This window comes from Wolffia australiana, chromosome 13, assembly GCF_029677425.1.
Source record: "Wolffia australiana isolate 7733 chromosome 13, ASM2967742v1".
In the NCBI taxonomy this organism is placed as follows: Eukaryota; Viridiplantae; Streptophyta; class Magnoliopsida; order Alismatales; family Araceae; genus Wolffia; species Wolffia australiana.
Window position 1 is genome coordinate 8,958,430 of NC_135847.1, and position 24,067 is coordinate 8,982,496.

General features: G+C 38.0%; 1 protein-coding gene across 1 annotated transcript; it reads right to left on the reverse strand.

The window, feature by feature from the left end:
- Positions 1-2,135: 2,135 nt before the first annotated feature.
- LOC144710893 (14 kDa proline-rich protein DC2.15-like) lies at positions 2,136-4,757 on the reverse strand. Its single transcript, XM_078584734.1, has 2 exons — positions 4,668-4,757; positions 2,136-2,363 (listed from the first exon to the last, which is right to left on the reverse strand). Exons 1-2 carry the CDS (start codon positions 4,755-4,757, stop codon positions 2,136-2,138), a joined length of 318 nt encoding a protein of 105 aa, XP_078440860.1.
- Between the last annotated feature and the right edge of the window lie 19,310 nt (positions 4,758-24,067).

Sequence of the window (24,067 nt, forward strand, 5' to 3'; positions counted from 1 at the left end):
ACACACTGTTAAAAGAAAGGGCTGATACCCTGAAATTACTGAGAAACAATTTACTAACAGCACAATCCAGCATGAAGCGTAAAGCTGATGGTCACATGAGAGACTTAGAGTTGAAAGTGGGCCACCAAGTTTATCTACGGAGACAACCATACAGAATAAAATCTCTTGCTAAAGGAGTGAATGAGAAACTGTCTCCAAAATACTTTGGTCCCTTCCGAGTTGTACAACGAATTGGACCTGTCACTTGCAAGTTAGAGCTTCCAAAAGACTGCTCTCTTCATCTGGTTTTCCACATTTTTAAACTATGGAAAGCCATGGGCCCAGGTAGGATACCTCAAGTTCTTCCTCCGACATTCACTGACAACATGGAATGGACATTATACCCGGCAGTGGTCGTATCTACCAGAAAGAGAAATGGAAGATTGGATGTTTTTATTAAGTAGGAAGGGCTTCCAGATGAAGATGCCTCATGTGAACTGCTATCAGTCATTCATAGGCAATTGCCAAACATCCACCTTGGGGACAACCTGGTAGTCGACGAGGGGGGGAATGATACGGTCCCTATAAAAACATATGAAAGGAGAAAGAGGAATGGGCTGAAAGTTAGTGGGCCAGCTGGCGCTGAGCTGGCCAACTAACTGTTTCCTTAAAAGTAGCTTAGGAGTGAAATAAAGGAGTTATAAATAAGGATACGGGCACAAAAAATTATATTGAAGCAAGCTATTCCTGAGGAGCGGGAGCTGTATACGGCATGAAGCTCTTCAGGGGTCGTGGCTGCAGAGAAGAACGAAGACGACGTGTATCACCACCGGGGCTAGGAGCAAGGATCCTATCCGTAAGTCCCATTTATTAGAAAGTTTTGCCATTTGATACAGTAGTGTATCACCACCAGTAGTCAAAATCTCATCTTGGCCAAGTGACACGTGATGCCAAATTTAATTTTGTACAAGAATTTTACCAGCTCATACAAATATATATAATAACTGAATTCAGACAAATCTTTGGGAATTCACCATCAGAAAGTTTTCAATGATATTGAAAAGAAACAACTAAAATGTGAATTGCCTTTAGCAATAAACAACGCATATTTCTGATATATAATTAATTTATCGATGAAAATAATGCCATAAAATGCCAGAAAATTCCTCAAGAATAGTGAAATCAAATGAAAGGCTATTTCAGTAAATGTAACATATGATAATATACACATATTTTCAGACGTTTGTTCGTATTCCTGCTCTTTAAATGCATGATATCCGTTTGTTAATTAGCACACTATCAAGTGTTCAAATGCTTTGGTGGATGACAAGACAAGAGAAAATAGTAGGATTTACCAAACGGGAGCGAGAGAGAGAGAGAGAGATCAAACTTATATACCGCTGAGATAGCTTATATTTATTTAGTTTCTTGTTTCTATTCAATGTCACTTTTATTTATATATCTATAATGATTTTACTTGTATAATTATTTCCTCATTATTATTTTTTACAAATGTTTCCTGGAGTATATTTAATAATTTTGTTATTAACTTCTTATTGTTTGTCTTCATACGCTAAACTTTTCATTTATCTTGTCAATAATACTATCTGTATTTTTTATTTCACCTTCATATGTCCTATTGATCACACTGTAAAAGATAGCATACAGGTGCTGGTAAACGTCTGTAGAACTTCTCTGTTAACCGCATGGCAGGATAGCCTGTCATGCCCTCTACTCCGAGCCCTTGTAAGCCATGAGCCCTGTACCTTGTCAGCCGGGATCTGAGTTTATCTATCTAGCATAATCCTCTGAATTCGTATGTTTCTTGCCATTTATGTATGGATCTGCCTGAAACACAAGTGCAAATGTTTTCCTGAATCAGCAGACATTTTCTCCCATTAAGATATGGCCACACTATCAGGGGTCACGCTCTTCCTCTGCCACTCCCTGGCTCAAAAACTGCGGCATTTGTTTTGATTCGAAGAAACAAAACGCACAAATACGGTTCCCTATCTTAAACAAACTCCAAAGGGACCAGCCGTATCAAACCCGTCTTATTCACTTAACCTTCCAACAATCACGTCTTACCCAACATAGAAGAGTCGGCGATGCGACGTTTAAGAAGCCTTGAACGATCCATTTCTCCTCGCCGTCGTTCAAGAGCAGGCAAAGTTTGCGGGAACAGTCTTCCCACAGAAGGTAAGGAGGCTGCCGACGTCTTGTGGGATAGCGATGGCGTTGCCGAAGAAACCGCGGTTAGCAGCGGAGCAAGTGCAGACGCGCGCCTCGTCGTTGGAGAGACCATCGAGAAGGACACAACAAGGGAACCGCGCCAGGGGGGTATTCGCCCTTAGCGACTGCACTGTGCCGGCAAATAACACCAGCTGAAAGGGGAGAATCGGACAAGTCACTGGCGAAGGCAGAGGAGGAGAAGGCGGTGGAGGAGGAGGAGGAGAAGGCGGAGGGGGAGAAGGTGGAGGAGGGGGTGGAAATGGGAAAGGAAAAAAAAAGAAGAAACGTGGGCGAGGACGAGGAAAGAAAAACCAAGGTCTTCTAAACTGCGCAGAAACCTCCGTGGCAAAGACAAGGCTAAGAAAGATAAACACAGCGGTTACAGAACGGGCGTAAGTTGTAGAAGCCATGGTTATCTCCACGAAAGCCGAAGGAAGCTGTTGAAGCTATTTATAGGCCTAAAATTGCCTGATAATTTAGCACACCAGTAACTTGCAGGCATGTCAGCTGAGCTTTTATTACAGGTCGCTATTCCTAGTTGACTTAAACTCGTGTAAGGTAGAAAGTTGTTTTCTCACTGAGGACATTTGGCCCTGCCCCCTGAGGTAGGTTATCATGCAATGAGATAAAATATTACAGGAGCGGTGAGTTGTCTAGCAAGAATGGTGCTATTTCTCGATCACCAATCCTAGGAAATGGAGGGTTTGAACCTTATTTGTTTCATTAAACGGAAAGAGGGTCAACTCCGCCATGTTATGGAGATTTTAGCCGACACCATAATGACTGCCTGACCTCCATGGCATACTTCAAGAGATAGTGAACATTTTCAATGGCAAGACACCATCGCATTGACATCCAGAAGCTGACAATGTGGACCCCGTTGAGGAATCAGTAACGACGTGATAAGTTCCATTTTCGGAAATACCAAAGGAGGAAGAAGTCAAGATCTGGTCAACAGACCTTTGACCGAGACCATTAAGTGAAGAGGGGGAGGACTCCTCGACTCTATAAATAAAGACCCCACACAAGCAGGGTCAGGTAAGTTTTCTAATTGAAAGAAGTGCCTGCTCATTTGAATCGGGAGGGCCAAGGAGTGGGCGGGAGATCCGTCGATTGCTTGGAGGGAGGAGCTCGCCATCAAGGGGAGCTGCCTGGAGGAAGATCTCGCCGTCAGAGATGGAGCCGTCTTGATCGAGGGGAAGGAGCTCCCAGAAGAGCTGTCTCGTCGTCCAAGGAGGAGCGCCACCGAGGGAGAAGAATTCCTATTATCGTTCTATATTCAAACTTGGATTGAAGACATCTATCAACGATCTATCATTGTTCATTTCAATATATCGGCGACTCATTATTTTGAGTCTATCACAACGTATGATATCAATAAATATGGGTGAAGCAAAAAGAAAGATCAAAGGTAAATACAAGCTACGGACGATGATTTAGATCCACAATAGAGACTGTAGGATCAGAAACAATTAGTTTTGTATAAGGGATATAAAACTGATGGAGAGCAACAGCCAGAGCCCCAGAAACATCTTCGGGGACGCCGGCACCGTCATCAACGCCTCCACCGATCGCATTCAGCCCAACCGGCATGCCAAGGCGACCATGAAGACGCCCGGGTTCAAATACCCCGGGTGAAAGCAGTTTGTGATTGCTCGGTTTTTGGTTTTATTCCGTTTGTGTTTTCGTATGTCGTGTTTGTATCATCACTTGTCTCATGATTCGTGTCATCTTCGTGACCAGAGTCGTCATTTCGTTCGTCACGTCATCGTCAGTTTGTGTCTTTTCCTGCCCTTTGGATTTTCATTTTTGAGTCTTTTGTTGTTTTTAAGGGGGTCCTTAGTTATATGGATCTTCCCCTTAATGGACCTCCCTAGGGCCCATCTTGACTTCCCTATATAAGGGAAGAAGAGGGCCCCTCGGAAAAGCAAACCAGGAAATTATCAAATCGTGTTGTCATTTTCTTTTTCATCTTGGTCTCATGCTAAGAGGAGGAAGACGAGGAAGGAGGATTGGGGGAAGAGGAAAGAAGAGAAAGGTGGGGAAGGGGGAGCTAGGAAGGGAGCCACTGCCGTCCAATCAGACACCCGTTCTCCTCCTGAAATCGCCGAGGTGCTGTCGACCCCGATAGGCACACATCGACGTCCCACTCAAATCCCCACCATCGGGGTGCTGTTTCAGAATTGCGTTCGCATGGGTCACGACCGATGGCTAGCTGATCGGTGCGGCAACTGAACGCCACCCCATCTTCAGCCGTATCACAGGGAGGAGTGGCATGTCGTATGATGTAACACAACCGGATCGACCTGTTTGTGTCACACCACAAGGAGGGTTTACTATGAATGAAATAACATCGTAATAAAATGCATGCACGTTTAATGGAAATTTGATGAGAAGATGTAGCAACTGACTGATCCGGAGCAAGGTTCAGGTGTCAACGCCGAGAGGTGTCATGCCTTGTCCAGGCTCCCAATGATCCGTGAGCTCAGCTCGAAGACTGACAAAGTGAGGGACAAATCGCCGTCCAGCAGTGTCCGTACCGTCATCGCTAACAAACTATTATGACACCGTCAAGAAGTAGTCTAACACAAGATGGGAACTAGTCCTATATCGTTATCAACGGATCTCTCAAGGCAAAGGAGCAGCTTTAGACCAGCACTGAGGGGAGTAATAATACTGTGATAAGTTAGGGAATACGGGATGGAGAGAAGTAACCTGAGCGGGAGTTGCTGGAATCGATTGATGAAGCAAGGCCGTCGGGTCGAGCGAGAAGATTGCATGTCCAAGAGAACCGTCGACCACCGAGAGGAAAGATCAGGGATGGAGATCAACGACCACTCTGCTCTTCTGCGCAGGGGGCGATGGATAGCGCAGCCAGCACTCCATAGTTCTTGGTCAATAGTAGACGTGGTACACCGCTATTGTGTTGTGTTCACACAGGGCGACCCATCGTGGCTACGGTGCAACCCTAGTCGAGTCCATGCAAGCCGAGATGACCAAAGAGCACAGGTCAGCACTTTTGAGTCACTCTGTTCTGTCCCGATGGGTCTAGTGTGGCTTCGGTGAAACCACGATTGAGCTCGCGTGGAACCGAGATGACCGCAAGGTGCTGGTCAGCGCTTCTGAACCACCTTGGTCTGGCCTGATGGGCCTGAGACAGTCGCTATCCGCAGAGGTCGGGGATGTCGCGAGTGAACCCCCCGTTGTTCGCCAAGTCGTGCTCGTCAGCAGGCAGGAGTAAGTGCGTCCGATCAGGAGGGCGAAGGATCATCAGCGGAGGAGAGGGAAGGTCGCCGGTCCAGTCATCGCGGCCACTATGAGACAAGGTCCATCCTATCGAAATTGCTCACAATTTTGGTTGAACAAGGAGAGGCCGATCGCAATGTTGACTAGTGTTGGCGTGGTGCTGCACGACCGTGGGTACAACTACTAAGGGGAGGGGGGGAGAGGAAGAGAAGCGACACCGGTCAGACGTGAAGAAGCGGGGACAAAGCGGGTCGACCCTGAGGGCAGCACAAGGAGGGGAGAGGGAGGGTTGATCGATCAGGTCACCAGAATCCTCCTTCAGATGAGAATGAACAGGCAGGTGTGAGAAGGGAGAGAACAAAGCAGTAGTGAAACCCTTAAAAAAAGACCAACTCTTTCTTCTTTTTCTTTCAAAAACAGGTCTGATCAAAACGACGCCCTCCCCCTTCCCTCTATAGTAAAAAAAAGAAGGGGGGGGAGGGGGTCAAAAGGTGCCCTAAGGGACTCCTTTAGGGGAAAGGGCTTAGTGGGCTCCCCCCCCATAAAGGATATTTAAAGAAGGAAGAAGCCATGCATGGCTTCCCCCCCTCAAAAGGGTAAACAAAAAGACATAGAACACAAGGATCTCATGGGGGGAGTCCCATACACACGTATGAGGGGGCCTCCCTTCAGTCCACGGGTGATGAAATAAAACTGGAAATGTGAAGAGAAACCTCCGTAAAACCACGAGGACCTCCAAAAACCTATAAAATTGCACAAATACGAAACAAAACAACACGACGCGGATGCAATTTTAAACCTGGTAGTGAAAGTTTGGATTCTTCATGTCAGCTCGGGCTCCGCGACAAGGCTGATGACAAGTCGGGGCATGGCCGGGATGGTCCTCCATCATCAGTAGGCGCGCCGACCCAAGCTGCTATCGACCCCGATAGGCGCGCCTCGAGGTCCCGCTCAAATCTGCACCGTCGGGGTGTCGTTTTAGAATTTCATTCGCATAGGTCACAACCGACAGTTAGCTGATCGGTGCGGCAACTGAATGCCACCCTATCTTTAGTCAAATCAGGGGGGTGAGTGGCATGCTGTAGCTCTTCCTCACGATGCGACTGCGGGGTCCCTCTACGATGGCTGACTAGAGCTCGTGTCTAGTTGACCAGCGCCATCAGACGGTCGCAGCCACACCGTAGTTCCCTGTGTCACCACGGGTGACTGCAAGTCAATACCGGTCAAGAACTTCTGCTGCCATCAACAGCGTCAGACGTGCCACTCCGCGACGAGTGGAGTCCCCGGCCTAAAACAGTGGTTGATCACCACTTCTGCTGGTCTGTGCACGATGGCGACCCTCACAAGAACGGCCACGTCATCTGGCTAGTTTGCTGCCCACTTGAAAATCTGTTGTCACTCACTCGGAGTCAATCCCCACAATCGAAGAACAACCTCCCGGACCTGCTGACTCTCTGAGCTTTGTCAAATGCCCTTCCACACGACTCAAGCCTCCATTGTTGCTGCTCGGGTGCTCATCTTCAACTAAGGGCCGCCCACCCCTTGGGCTGCCGCTAGTTCGGTGGTTGCCGGCGATCGAGCTCGTGCAACTGATCGACGCCGCCTCTCACCCGACCATCGGCACAGCGACGCGAGCTCTGCCATCGTGCCACGAGTCGCTGCCTTAGAGAGGTTGTCTTTCTTTGCCCGCTCCGATCTGTCATAAGATCGCGGCCATTTAGCCTGTCTGCCCATAGATCTGTCTCGACGTTGCCCGCCATCTCTCTCCCTCGACCGCTCTTGCGCCCATTGCCAGTCAAGCTATGCCGGGTCCCTCTTCGGCCCACTACTAACCATGATCCGCATTGGCTGTTGTATCGAGGAAGGATTGAAGATGAGCAGCACACCGACGAGGTACGTTGTCCTCCCGCTCGCTCATTACATTATCCTCTACAGTATACTTTTGATTGCACTCCACCGTGCTCGGGATAGATATAGGTGACAGGTATTGAGAAATATACGATTTCGAGTGTCTTTATCGGTACGGGTTGAGCCCGTCCATTACGTGCGAACCCTTTTGGAGTTACTCGATTCGGCACCGTAGCCACTGTCATCATTGTGACGAGGGTCAGAAGGCCACTGTCAATGTTCCCCGTCACCTCTTTCGGAGCTCGAAGTTCAGCAAACTTCCACAAGTTGGGGCCTGCATGTACCACCCTGTAGGACACATCATAACGTAGTTACATTCCCTTACGGATTTATCCGTCGGACGACGTCACCGACGATGTTCGAAAACATTACTTGGGTATCCGAGTGCCGTCTCGGTACCGACCAAACAAAGTCCTAGACGACGTCCTGCATCAAAACCGTATGATTTAAATGAGTATTTACGATCAAATCTAAGTCAAATAGAGAGGTATAAATTTTTTAAGCTAGATTAGTAGCTAATGGATATATACATGTTTATGGCATAGATTATCTTTAGATCTTTGGTCCACTAGCAAATATTGATACTATGTGGATACTTATCTCTCTAGTATGTACTATATATTGGAACTTGCATCAATAATAATTAATTAGAATAAAAAGTATTTATGGATATGCCACACACTTGTCATCAATAATGTAACGAGAACATTTGCAAAATTGCAGAAGGCGATCTATGGTTCGAAACAATGCTCAAAAGCTTGGTTTTGAAAGCTTACTAAAGTGATGAAACAACTTTACTTTAAACAGAGTAACCATGATCATACAACATTCAATGAACACAATAGGGAGATAAAAGTTACCATAGTATGTGTTTGTGTAGATCACATAACTGTAACTAGAGATGTCAAGGAATATATAGAAATCATACGGTATCTAACATCTCATAAATCTCATACAAAGTACTCTGGCATTTTCAAATATATTCTTGGTGTAGAAGTTTCATACCTTTCTTCTGGTTTATCTTAGCACGACTAAATTTTACAATTGATTTGGTGGGAGAAACATGTGATCACTTTTTATCCTATTGATAAACCTGATGATTACAGTCACCAACTGAAGCTGGGAGAAGATGTTTACGCAGCTCAGCACGGGATATTCTTATTGGTAAATAGATTTATCTATCTCAGTCTGCGCTAGATATATCTTTGGTTGTAAATACTTTAAGCCAATTCATGCATAGACAATATATTATGCCTATGAAAACTAGTTATAGACAGCTACAAGAAACTTTAGGAAATGGGTTAGTCTTTAACAGAAATGATGATTGGGATTTAAATATTGAGACAGATTTCGTATATTCAGTAGTAGATAGAATGTCATCCAAAGGTATGAGTACCTTTTTAGGAATAAATCCACTTGGACAAAAAAGAAAGAAAAAACATTATCAGGATCGAGTGCAAAGGCTAGGCTAAAAGCATGCATGATGGGCATAAGTTAAGCTGAATTAACATAACCCTGGAGGGTACTACTAAGCTATTGAGTGACAATAAATCAGTGATGAGTATGGTCCATGATTGGGTTCAACATAGAAGAACAAAACGTGTTGGCATTCATTGAAATTTCATCAAAGAACGGGTGGATATTAGAGTTATCGGCACCCCATAAATCGGATCAGCCAAGACCTATTTTGACATCTTTCCCATGGGACTGTTACGGCTTCAGTTCTTAAATCATCTTCACAAGCACAGGATTAAGGGACTCCACACTTTGCTTAAAGGGGTTGGGGAGCACACGTTCGAGGTCGTTTAAACGTGAATTCATGCATCCATAAAATAAAACACTACTCACCGAAATTACAATCAAAATCAAGTGTAGCAGTGGGTCAGGTTGAATCCAAAAGGTATTGGGGATAATGGCAATAATTTCGGACAGTATGATGCAATTGCATAAATTAGATGATTAATTTCTGTCAGAGTTAGGATTGAAAAGGTAGAATCAGAAAAAGGACTCGAAACGCTTTCCAACTAATCCAAAATTTCACCACTTGGATATAATAGAAGGAGAAAAGAAAGAGAGAAATTATAAGGAGAAGTGTAGAAACACTAAGGGATCATCCGCAATGCAAGAGTCTGAATTTGGAGGAAGAAAATGCAAAAACAGAGATTTCTTCAAAAAAAACAAAGAGTAAGGCTTAGGAGGGATCGCGTGCATTGCTGGCCATGCGATCGTCCCTTTACAAGAGACGGGATGGCCAGGATGTGGCCATGTCACCCCCTCAAAGGAGAGAGAGAGGTGAAAAAAGAAGAAGAAAACATGCAATCCACAGCTGCCGTTTGATTTTGGTGTGAGCACCCTAATCATGACATGTGGTACCGCCATAAAGAAAAGGTAAGAGGACAGAGAGACAGGTAAGGGGAAATGTCATATAAGTGTGCATGTGTCATCGCTGTGGGTACACACATCTGTCAAAGCTTCTCTGCCATTCAATCTGGGCAGAAACACCTAGATCATGCCACGTCACCCCCAAGAAAAGGCAATTGGATCAAGAAAATGGGGGGTGTGTGTGCATACTCATGACATCAAATGTGTCGTAATAAATAAATTTTTTATTAGTTATTTTAATATTTGATAAAAAATATGAAAAACAATTATCACTAATTGATGTTGAGAATGAAATTAACAATAAGTTTAATAATTGCTCCTAACTAATGTTTAATGATTTATGAGCTAACTCCATTCCACTTCAATCTCTAGAATAAAATGGTTTTTTATCATGATTTTCTTGGAGTTTCATTGTATTGCAGGACTTGCATAATTAGAATATTGAGGATATATCAATGATGGAGGAAAGAGGGAACCAAAGCACAATGAAGTCTACTATCAAGTAGGTCCAATCCAGATCCCAAAAGGAGGCTAAGCTCAATCAAGGGAGGGAGAGTATACTAAGGAGAAATTCAAGTTGGTGGTTTATGTTTATTTTAAATATATATGGGCATGAAATTGGCTGGCCAGATTGGAAACTCTTGCCCACAAATTTTAGGTTTCTCACATTGAGAACCTGGGATTAATATTTATATCATTTTGTCCCATCTGGTAAATGTCCTTGAATTTTTGTCCCAAAATCTGTTTTGGCAGTAGTAAGTGCAGCTGTGTTTCTTGGGTCCACTATGTTTGAGTGTCAGGTTCAGTGAAGAAGAGAAGAAGATCATTATATGTGGAGGAAATTAAAGAAAGGTAGATCTTTGGCCCGAAAGGGAGTCACACCTGAAGTTCAAGCATTCGCCAAGGTTCATGCATGTTAGTTTAAGTGGCTAAGGAATAACCTAAGGAGGAAGGGTGAATTAGGTTTTCTAGCTATATAATTTTACTTTTATTTACTTTTTAATAACCTGAGATTTTTCTACATGGGAAATGAGCTAGAGGAAATGGGAGACACGATTATTTTTAGAGAGCTTAGTATAATCCTTAATGTTGTTCAGGGGTAGTCATCCCAAGGTGATGATGTACCCTGTGTTTGTGAGAATCCCCCCCCCCCCCGAAATTGCTTGGAAATAGGACCAAACAAGGATACAAAAAAGGAAAAAGTATATGAAGCTATGTCGTTCTCAGCCCCCAAAGTATTCCATGTAATGACATCACCTGACCTTCTTTTGGTTGGCCTACAAAGCATTCTTCTTATTGCCCTCAGAGCCTCAACCTGACTGATTACAAAGATCTAACAAGAAAAATATATTTCTGAACAATATCTTCGCCTCAACAACATACACTACGACAACTCCTCAAGTAGAATTCAAGACAATGCCAAATTTCATGTATTTTTATGGGAATATTTTTAGATCCAAAATTTATTAATTCAGGGATAAAAATTTATAAAACATAATCATGACTTCCTTAAAGTAATACCTCCTTGTTTGTGGTCAGTCTTTCATCAAGTCCTCTTCGTCTCCACATTTCTTTTTCGATGAAATTTCTTGATTTGTGTTTGATACTTGGTCCTTAAAACTCAAATATCTTTTTCATTCTTGCACCAAATAAGATGATTCACCGGGAATGGTTTTGTAACACAACTTATCACAATTATAATCACCCATATGATGTTCAAAATCGAATTAGATGAATCTCCAACAATCAATCTTTCCATGTTCTTAGTTGACTGCCCTATTCCTCTACATCCAAGTTCAAACCCCTGTATCACTTTCAAGACTCAACCAAAAAATGCAATTCCAAGTTATTTGTATTTTTTCAGATGTTAGAAATTTTTTATAAGTTTAATAAAATAAAAATTTTGATACAATAATTATTGTAATGATGGCAAACTTATCACAACGACGAGGGTGTGCAAATTGCACAGGACAGCTTTTTTTCCTTTGAATCTTGAATCACCATGCACTAAAAACCATGATTCTCAGTTCTTTGGACTTGGATGGATGGTAGAAAGAAATGTTCTCTTGAAAGACTGCTCAAAAACTAGTTGAAATTGCTCTAGGGGTTCAAATATCTATTAGCTTTTGCACTACGATTATTAAAGGGCAAGGAGAAAGGGGTTTAAAATTAGGGCTCAAAACTGTATATATATGGACTTAAAACTTTTAAAGGGCATAACGGAAAATTTTTCAAATTCCAAAAGTGATATGTATTGAATATGATTAGATAATATAAAAAAGTAATCATTTTAATTTTGATTTTTGATATTTACTATTTTGCCATAAGTTCAAATTACGTTTCAATTTTTAAGAGCAAAAACTAGCCATTATGCCAAGGATCTCAGCTTTAAAATAATCTGAAACTTTTAGATAGGTTTACCACATCATTTTAATCAAGGTATCACCATTGGATAATAATATCTTCATGTAGTTACTTTTCATTAAAACATGAATAAATTCGGCCATAAATACTCAAAGATGGTAATTAGGAAATTTGAAGAAGTTATAAAACTAATCAAATAAATTCAAATTCAGGAAAATATTTGAAAATTATTACAAAATATGTTTATCTTCATGTGATTGAAAATGCAAGTCCTAAATACTTGATTTTACCTATTCACCAAATGGTCAAATTAAGTAGCCTTTTTTCACTTAAAATCAGTTAACTAGTTGACAGAAGACCGATTGTGGTTTGATCACAACCCCTTATTGAGGTATGCATTAGTTTTAACATTCATCAAAACACACCTGAATGCATTTTACTGGAATGCCCTTAAAGTTTAATCTTCAATCTCTCCCTTTTAGATGAATTTCAAAATATGTCACAGCATTCATACTTTAATCCCTCTTTTTAAAATAATAAAAAAGATTAGGATGGCTTCCCCTAAGTTATAGCTCCCCTTACATTCTAGCTCCCCCTAAAAAATAGCTTCAAGTACACAAGAGGTTCCCACCACTGATAACATGCATTTCTAATGCCTTATATGATTGTATTTACATGTTTTTCTGCATTAAACTACTCATATTTTCATGTTACCAAGCTCAAAATGATTATATTTTATTTTTAAAACAAATTTCTGAATTTTATACATTTTTGGGATTTTTCTAATTACATATTCTAAAAGAATATAAATTTTAAGATAATAATATGATTTTCTGGAATTTGTTGACATAAAATTTGAAAAGATACGATTTTTCTGAGTACAAATAATATGATTTTATTTTATTTCATATGAATTTTTAAGTATTTTTGGCATTTTTGGTGCAGGGTGACGTGACACACTCACAGCCACTTATTTAAAACAAAGAAAAAAGAAGAAAGAACAAGGTGACATGGCATGCTGACGCGCCGCCATGTCAGTCTCTGAAAAAAACATGTTTTTAATGTGTTTCTTTTTTCTCTTATCCTCTCTTTTTTCTTTTCGTCTTCTTTCTAGGCGCATGTGGCGCGGAAAATGACGAGCGGTGCACAGAATAGGAAAAACGCAGAATATAAGGCGCTTTGGCTTCTTAACTGGCATGGAAAACAAGGATGTTGATGAGGAGAGAGAAAAAATAAGGGCTAGGATTGCTCCAACTTCAAACAGCCATAACTTTTGATATACAACTCCGATTGAGCTGAAATTTTCAGCGTTGCTTCATCTTCCCCTCCTCTTTCTATTCAGACTATCAGATCTATAAATAGAGGTCTGTATCATTGTGAAATTCATCTTGAACTTGTTTCCTACTTTTGTGGGATGATTGAAAGATAGTTAGTTTTGAGATCCATCAAAAGTGTTCTTGGTGTCCTGGGTGCGTGGGGATAAGCATTGAAGAAGAGGGGGAGCTTACCGGCACTCCTAAATCACCGCGATCCTGACTGAACGTAAGGATCTAATGTAAGTATCTTCACCTTACGTTCTCTCTTTGTCGACGTCATCCTTAACGTAATTAGGGTTTTACCATCGTTCTTGCGCTCTCATTTTACTCTCTTTTCTCATCTTTTAATCCATGCCACCGTACCATTCCAAATCCAATCACTATCTCCCTTCATACCATTGTCCATCATCATGGCAGTCACATGCACTAACTTTTCTCTTTAAGTTAAATTAACCTCTAACTTACGTATTTTTAATCGATATCACTAGCTCACATACTCGAATCTTGATTTCATCAATCCACTCGTTGATCATCACTACTATAAGAAAGTAATTCCTTAATCATCATTCCCTGTGGAGACGATGCGTACTCATCACTAACTAAGTATTTTCAAGTACGGTTAAATATATCTTCATTGAATAATCTCAATCACCAATGACAAATTTTAACCCTAAAACTGAGATTATCAACAACCATTGGCAAGTCAAACTAATAATTGGAGATTGACACACATGGATTGATGGAACCAGTACGGTAATGGGAATTCTGAGACGCATATCCAGAAAAATCCACAAAAAAACAAAAAAACAAATCATCATTTGGAGTAAGAATCACTACAACAACAATTTATAAAGATAACTTGTTCTCTATAGGAGGAAGCAGACAAAAACTTTTGTATAAATACATTTAAAGGCTGAAAATTTGTGTAAATTATGAGTAAATTCCCCCATAGTCTAAGTTTAACATGATCTTTATTTGGAGTAGGGACATCATATTTGATGTCTTATTGCTGATGAATCCAAAAAAACATATCAATAGAAAAACCGTGGATAGGCAGTCATCATAAATCTCTAGCATGAGCCATGCCTAGCTATCTCCATAGAGTGCTAAACTGATCTTCACTTAAAGGTTTATTTATTTATTTATTTTTTTATTTTTTCTGCAACTTGCTTTTCAGTTGCTATGAAGCAAGGATCAATGTTACCTCTAGTCATATGATCTTTAATGAACTGATGCTTCACTTCAATGTGCTTCATGCATGAATGCATGATGGGGTTTTTGGCAAAATTAATAGCACTTGTATTGTCTTACATAATAGCTATTTTGTTCAGTGAGACACCATAGTCATCTGGGCTTGGCTTAAGCCATAGAGTTTGAGTGCAACATAGTCCACATGCTATATATTCAGCCTCAGCTATGGATAAAGCAATTGAGTTTTGGTTTTTAGATGTCCATGATATGAGGCATCTCCAGAGAAATGCATAAGTGCCGCATGTACTTTTCCTATCAATTTTTTGCATCCTGAAAAGTCTGAATCAAACAAGTGAACCAATGTCAACTCTTGAGTCTTCTTTACCAAACCCCTAAATCAGTGGTCCCTTTGAGATACCGCACTATTCTCTTCACTGCGTTTAGACAATATTCCTTGGGATTACTTTGAAACCTAGCACAAAGACATGCTAAAAAGTATGTCTAGTCCGCTAGATATCATGTATATTAGGGATCCATTCATTCTTCTACACATCCGTTGGTCAAAACTTTGACTAGTGATGTCAATGTCCAGCTTAGTGCTTGGACTCATGGGAGTGGCTTTTGCTTGGCAATCCTTTACTTTGAACTTTTTCAAAAGTTCCTTGGTGTACTTATTTTGGTATATAAAGATGTCACTTTGCTTTTGTAGAATTTGAAGTCCGAGGAAATAGCTCAGTTACTCTATTAGACTCGTCCCAATTTCATTTTACATGAGCTGTGAAAATGCTTTGCATAACTTTGGATTCGTAGATCCAAATATCTTATGCTACCTCCATTGTAACCAAGGGAAATTAATTATGTAATCAAGTTCTTATTCCTGGCTCTAGGTTCTTGCTTAAGACCATAGAAGGCTTTATGCAGCTTTAGGACCTAGTCAGGTTTCTATAGATCATCAAAACCTGGTGGTTGCTTCACATATACTTCTTCCTTAATCTCTCTATTATGAAAAGCACTCTTTACATCCATTTGGAATAATTGAAAATTATCGGCACATGCAAAACCCTATAATATCCTAATAGCATCAACTCTTGCCACTAGAGCATTCGCCTTCCCCTAATCTACTTCTTCCATTTGGAACAAGCCTTGCCTTATTTTTGCTGATTTATCCTTTTTCATCTAGCTTATTCTGAAGCACCCACTTAACAAGTAACCAGTCATGTGTCTTGAGGATTTGCTATCTAAGTACCAGCTCCTCTTTGACCATGACTGACCTGGAATAACTCTAGGTCAATTTTAACCTAGTTATCCTAGCAAGTAGGATAGCTGTAGTGGTATATAAATGGTGAAAATATAACTCCATATCATAGTTCTTAAGTGTGGTATCTCTATAAGGGAATCTATATGTTTGAATAGATTCACAGAGATGATGATATGCGCTAGGATAATTCCTAGGAGAAACATATCTACAAGAATGATCATGTAAATAGTGAATGGGATATGACCTCCTAAGTCTTCTCTCTTGAGTTCGGGCTGATCTAGCCCCTTGAATCTTTTGGGATTATTCATTCAAGAAGAGATGAAGTAGCTTCCATTGGCAAAGTCAAAGTTATCGATTATCTTATCTTTGCTTTCTGAAGCCACACACTAGAGGACTGAAAAGACCAAATTAGATCAATAAAATTATGTTTTTATACTTCTTTTTACCACATATTTTTACATTTTTAATTTCATTAATCACCATGTTGGGATACAATGAGAAAATTATGACTTATTTTTCTAATATCTATTTTTATTGTTTTATTGTTTTTTAGGATAACCCTTGTTCATTGCTCAGAGTCAAGTGAATGTCTGACATCTTCTTGGAGTTTTATTTGAAATAAAGGACTTAGGTAAATAAAATAGTGAATTTGTGATACAAATGGGAGGAAAATAGAAGCCCAATCTGTCTCCTAAATAATAAGCAGGGGCCCAATACACAAGAAGCCCGCTTTAGAAGCCCATTCAAACATCTTTTACAATCTAAACAACTAAAAGCAATAATCATGGAACTAACGCATAGTTGGATTTTGAAAGACCTATATTCAGATCTAGGAAGGATTGAATGTAGATTCAGGCTTCAAATGAAGTAATCTAGCAGCGTGGGGAGTTAGGGAACTTCTATTTAATCTCTTCTCCCTTCTCTTTATATCTCGTCTATAGATCTGCTCGCAACTTGTTGTTGGAGCCCTAGATCATCAGATTTATTTGACCCATTCTTGTTCTACACTAATGTGGGAGAGACAATTAAACTATGATAAAAAATCTTCGATAAAAATCACACTTGGCCCCTACACAAAGTGACAACATGGTTTGTGTATTCCAGACAATAGTGAAGACTTCAAGCTTTCCAGTGCATCGAACGCCACTAAGAAATTCATCATGTAGCAAACGTTACATCATCGACATTCCTCCCCTAACTGTTGACTTCTCGTTCTGCCACCCAATGTTGCACCACCACCCACAAATTGTGTGACCGGCAGTAGAACTGCTTGTAGATTTTGCCACATGATTTGCGTCCTAAGGTTCTACTTGTTGCTAAATTTAATTTCTTCACTAAAAATTCAAAAAAAATTAAAAATTGTAATAAATTATTACAAAAAAACCATAAATAAATATTTATTTATTTCATTTATTTATAACAGTTTTTACTGGTTTTCCTTCATTTCATTGATGTTGCTCTTTAGAGAATAACTAAAACTCTAGAAAAATAGATAATTACATGAAAAGATTATTTGAAAATATATTTAAATTCAATTTATTCTATGATTACCTGCTCCTTGTGGATCAAACACTTATGATGTATAATGTAAGAAAAGTTTTATAAATATTATTACACAAATTAGAGACTTAAATCGGCTTATTTAATGCTAATTCTAGTTTATCAATGACTCAAAGATATGCAACATTTATTTACATAGACATATACTACTTACAGAATATTATGTCTTAGAGTGATATATACTTATTTTACTATCATACTTCTTTATATTTCATCCTGTCTCCATTTTTTATTTATAAATATAGTTATTTCCACTTTCTTTATAACTAGCATGATGACTCTAATTTCTATCTCTCTCCCACTCTAACCTCTTATTAGTTCTTGCCAAATGCTCAATACAGAAGATGACAGCCTCACTCTATACTTTATTTTTGGGTGTTTTAAAAAAAGATGACAGAAGATGAACTGACTTGAGGCTCTATTGAATTGAGGACTGGATTTGCTTTTGAACAAATAATCTATTTTATTTGAAGCAATCCACATGAAAAGGATATGTATTTACTTGAAACAATTTTCCATTATGTATGGCAAGGATATTTAGGAGTTGGTGGAGGGAGTTTCTTGGAAAGGTGAAGAGGTTGGGGATCTCGTCCAAAACATGATGAATTTGAAGTAGATAGGTATTAAAACATTGATGAAAAGTGTAAGAAATACAGGAATAAATGATGTTTCATTTTGTAGAGCTGAAGTGCCACATGAATGACTGTCAGGATTCACGATAAACTAGAGATGTTGGAAATTCAATAGTGACGTGGTATCTTTCTTTGTGGTGGGTATTTATTTGCTATAGAGTAGCCCAATCTTGACTCTCCTCAACTACTCACTCCAAGCTCAAGATTGGTTAGATCAATATTATATTCTTTTTGGCAGCTCATTGTTATGCGTTCAATTTCAACTCCAAAGCTGCAGGTGGCCATCAAATCTGTATCAATTACTCCTCGCCACTTGTCTAGGTATCTACAACCCTCTCTGCTCCAATCAGTGATGGTCAAAGTTATTTTCTCATTATATTCATGCCACTGCCATCAATCATTACCGGGAACTACCAAAGTACTGATTAAGGTATTTAATTAGAAATATTTAATAAATTTGTTGATTGGGCTACAATTTAGGAAAATGTACTATATTTAAAATATCTGCTTAAATTGGGTGATTAAAGATTTTTTGATATTATTTCATAATTATTTGGAATTAATTTGTCATAGTTTTATTGTTTAAAATTATATTTAATTTCTATGAAATATATAGGAATCCAAAAAGTAGATATGAAGTCATACATTCAGTACTTGCTCTTTGTAGAATTCACCCTTGCAAACTTTGTGTTTTTTAAGAAGGTTTATATTCATCTTATACAAATTATAAGCCCTAAATGACATAATTAACCAATGTATTCTAGGTCACTAAATGGTAGCATTGAATAGGAGCAGGTGTCATTCTGTTCTTAACTTTTATTTTATTATTATCCGTTCACATAAGTTTTATAATTTTAGAAATGATTTTAAATTAGGACAGTAGGCCTAAGCATACTCAATTTATTATTTGATGATTTTATTATAATGTAATGTGTTTGCATAGAATTGAAAGAAATTTTCGGATATTATAACCTTATAGTTAATGGAAACATAATGCATTGTCAGGAGTCATGTAAGGAATACCATTCTATATTACAAGCTAATAACAGATTTTTTTGGTTCCTGGAAGAATCATAAAACTTTTTACAAAACAGAATAATCAAAAAATTTCATATCATTATGATTTACTTCAACATAGAATTTCTTAGCTCGATCATTCTCTTGAAAGTAAAATAAACTTATGAATTATTTTCAGAGGAATGATGGAAATATCAATTATTTGTTAGTTCAATCACATAATTTACTGTTAGCGATGTATATCATATAATTTCCTGTTAGTATGATAATGATTTCAAAAATGATATAAAAAGTAAATATATTGGTTATAAAAAAGATATATTAAGTAATTCAGCCACTCCGAATTCTATTTTTAGCAGAAAAATGGAATATTACAAAATGAAAACATTTTAATTATTGATGAGTATTCAGTCAAAACTTAATAAAGCAATATCTTAATTTGTAAGCCAAATTCCAATGAACACAGTATTTATCCGCTAAAACTGGTTCACTGACTCAGTGTGGATTGTCATCATCTTCATCACATTCAGACAACAAAGTCAATATATAATATCATGCGGCTGGCGTGGATTAAATAGCTTTTAAAAATAAAACATGTTTGAAATTATCTCACAGATATATACTTTACTGTTGGATGAAGGAGGTCATGTGGAAACTTAATTTGTATTGGAATATCATAAATAGGCCCAAATGTCCCATTCTAATGATGACACTTATTTGCAAGAATTGAAGGAAAACATGAATAAGATTGATTTATTTTGCTCATTTGGTTTTCCTCTTACAGAATTATGTTCTCAATATTCCATTTTCTTCTTTCCATCAATAATATGGTGGTTATCAAAATCCTGGACCACAATCAAGTATTGAAAGACTTGAAATATATATTTTAAAGGAATGAATTAAAAATTTTATGATTTTACCTTCAAAACTGGATCACAATCCTGGACCAGAATCAAGGATTGAAATATTTGAAATATATTTCTTAAGGAATGAAATAAACATTTTACACTTTTCCCTTCAAAACTGGACCACAATCAAGTATTTTCCAATATCTTTTATTTTTTGCATTTTTCACCTTCACATTCTTGGTATTTTGTTCTTCATATTTTCATATATCAGAAAAAATCATTGGAAAAACATGGGACTGATGCATGGAGAAAAAAAAAACTATAACTATTTTCATAAATTTGTTATTCTAATGTATAGTGATTTACTAATGTTCTATGGATTAGGGTCTAGAAAGTTTAAAGCAAGGTTTTTATACTGTTATTAAAGTTATATTGACGAAAGTTATTTTATAATAGTTTTTAATATTAATAAATTTTGTAAATATCAGGCAACTAGAGGATGATTTAGAAAAAAATCAGCAATTCCATTTAAAATAAAATAACCTAGGAAATTATTTAAGCCTGAAAATTAAATAAATTGGCACAAAATTAAAAATAATATATGTTTCCAGGATTCTGTTGTGATTTTATAGAATTTATAACAAATAAAAAGGTATAGTTAGGAGTGGCCTGCATTGTTGTGAAAACCTACTCTATCAATGATAATAACCTAGGAAAAGGACAGATTCGTGAGTCTGAGAAGGATGAGTGTAATACTAAAATCATCGTTAACTTCCAAGAGGGAGGAATGGTTTCTTTATGTGTCCTCATGTTCTGGTAACTCCCTCAACCTCTTATTTCGGGAATGTAGTAATAAGTGAAAATGAGACATTGAAAAAAGAAATTGGTCCACTAATCAAAGTTAAAATAAAATCCAAGGGTAGTTTTTCAATGATAAGGGGTCTATTTAAAGACATAATAGTTGAATGGATAGAGTAGTTACAGATGAAGCTACATTTAAATTTTGAACTGGAAACTCATTCTGGATCATTGGATATATTCATTTGATCTTGGAGCTTTTGAGGTGCCATGTCTGTCCCTTAATTTTATCTCTATTCTTTGATCTTTATGTTTGAGTGTCAGCGTGACACAAAATTTTATGAAATCCAGAAAAAACATATCAAAAAGTACTTGAAAAAATAAAAATTAATTAAATTTTATATTTGACTTATAACATTTCATAGAAATCCTAGAGGACTGAAAAGAATTATAATTTCATTCTACAAATGTTAGCTAATATTACATAAATCAAAATATATTTTTATGGCTGATATATCAAATTTATGTTAGTTTGATGTCAGAAAACTTCATTTATAGACCAGAAATGGTTTATAAAATTATATTGATTTCAAAAAATATAATTAAGTCTTAGAATTATTTAAATACTAACAAATATATATCTTATAACTTATAAATATTTTATATTTATTATTAACAAATATACATCTTACACCTTATAATAAATTTTAGAATTTTGCTAACATGCTAACAAAAGTATCAAAAACGAAAAATGTTTTCTTGAAATCTAATAAATCACTGAAATTTTAATGGTGTGCATTATGATTAATGTCAAGGAAACACTTAAATATATAAAATAACTATAAAACTTTATTTGTGATTTGTTATTTACTTCACACAACGAATAGAAACACTTCTTATTTACTTCACACGATGAGCTAAGGGTCCGTTAAGTGTTTCATTAAATAGATGAAATAACTTATAAAATATTTTATTGTGTACAAATGTATCATTTACACAAGGGTCTGCATGTAGAAACCCAAGGCTACGCCTTTTTCCTATGCAATTGGATTGAGATTTAGTAAGTTTTTGATGGGAAAACAAATATGCTTGTTTATGAAGACATGGCACCCCATTTGCAGTATTTGGCATCAGATAAGTTTAAATTACCATATTGGGTCATATTCCTACAGTACAATTTTCACATTGGACCACAACGCCCTTAATGTTGTTTTTTGGTTGTCTGTTCTTTTTGTCCCTTTGACTTTACAAAATGAATCATTATCTCATCATAAGCCACTTTGACCCACCATTTTGTGACTTCAAACAATGTATCTCACGATAACTGAATCATTAACCACTATTCATCAACAATAAATCATTTGCAACTCCTCGCAGGATGGCACGTAATACCAAACTTCATCACCTTAAAAATACAATTCAGTAAAACAAAAATATAAACATATAACTCTTTACTTGATAACTTTATATTTGTCATGTATCCATCATCAGAAAATTTTAAAAATAGGAAAATTCAATAAAATTTGAAAATAGGCTTTTTAAATCTATTAAACTTACCTAATGATTTCATAGTTTGATCCCTTGTCATGTCTTCTACTCCAGGCCCTAGTAAGACATGCGCCCTGCACCTTGTTATCCTTGATCTGTGTGTCTATATAGAGCATAGTTCTTTGAAAAATGGCACAATATCCGACTTTGTATCTTTCTGGCTAGTTTACATGCATATGTAAATGTTTTCTCCAAATTAGTTTATAAGAAACAAAACTATCAGTTTCAATAATACAAAATTTGATATTTTCTTTGACTAACTCACAGAATATTATGTTGTGATACCCAAATTAATTTCTCATTAAAGCTAATTTTGGATCCTAGCGGCCTAGATCTGGATGAAGAATTCAAAATGATATGTAGTGGAAGACTTAGACGGAATCAAACGACATCATTAAAATCATTGAAATGAAGTACATTTGCACATATTGCGTCCATCATTTCTTGGATCCCAGAGCAAGATGAGTCAAGCTGTTCTAGAGTACAGCCTCTAAAAGTATCCACATGGTCCTTTGCAATGCCGAATCTCCTCCTTTACGTTGATGAGCTTTGTTCAACCTGTACCATCGTTGTTAGGTCGTTTCAATTGCATCAGGAATGATGAGGAGCCATGGGGACAAAGGAGTAGAAGGGAAGGCACCTGAAAAATTATGGTCTTGGTGAATTCGCTCACAGCCTTCCCCTTTTAGACTAGTGAGAATTTTTCATAAAAATTACCAAAATTGAATTATATCTTCCGACATCCAAACTATCATTTTTGTGTGACCCTCTAGCCCATGTATTGGTCTAGTTAACGACTCCAATGACCCAATAACCTTTATTGGCTTTACAAATTAATTAATTATATCATCATATAGATTAATTAATGCCTGATTGATTTAACCAATCAGTAGGTTGAGTCTCCGACCCATGGGGTGCCAAGGCACACCTCTCGCTCTAGAAAATACAGAGTGTGTATCGACTCACTCATTTAACCTATTTTTCATCGATTATTGTGCATGTATAGTCCCTCATCCACATGATGGTCAACTTTCAAACCCCAGTTGGTCATATGAGTTAGTACTAATGCATTCAAAAATCATCGTAGAACTCTTCTCTGATATTTCACTACCTTGGTCAAGGACTTCTTCGCATCATCTTCCTTTAGTTTTTCCCTCTTCTACAAAATGAGGACGATCCAATCTTGGCCACTCAATTGTCTTTGTGAACTTCTTGATGCCCCCAAACTAAGGCTATTTAAAATCCTATAATTAGAGACTCGTAGATCATACTCAACATAATACATCTTTGGTGTCTAAAGTCTAAGTGATGGTGCACGCCATCAAGGTTCATCGACGACGCCATACGCACCACCCGCCACCGTCATCGGAGACCGGGTGAAAGTGTTCGAGTATCGTATCTTCATTTTCCTCGTTTCTTTTATCGTGTTTTGTGTTTTCCCATCATTGTTCTGTGATGAAGGACCATCTAGTCGACCATGCCTCGATCCGTCGCCAACCATGTCGTGAAGCCCGAGCGGACGTAAAGAATCTACAATTTCACTACCAAGCCTGAGAAACGACATCGTCTTATCGCTTTAAATCATGTATCTTTATGTTGTTTTCGCTCTACTTGTTGTCTTTGGATCATCGGGAGGCCCCTCCTGCGTGAGTACCGGCCTCCCTCATGCGTGTTTTTATTTTAATTCGGTTTAAGTGTCATCTTTAGGGGGAGGAAATCCATGTTGGGCTTTCTTCTCCCCCTAAAGATCTCTTTTAAAGGGAAAGTCCACTAAGCTTTCTCCTTTAA

Coding starts and splice junctions, on each gene's coding strand:
- LOC144710893 (XM_078584734.1), bottom strand. CDS start 4,757: ATGACGGTACGGACACTGCTGGACGGCGATTTGTCCCTCACTTTGTCA. Junction 2,364..4,667: donor TCATTGGGAGCCTGGACAAG/GCATGACACCTC, acceptor CTCCCCTTTCAG/CTGGTGTTATTTGCCGGCAC.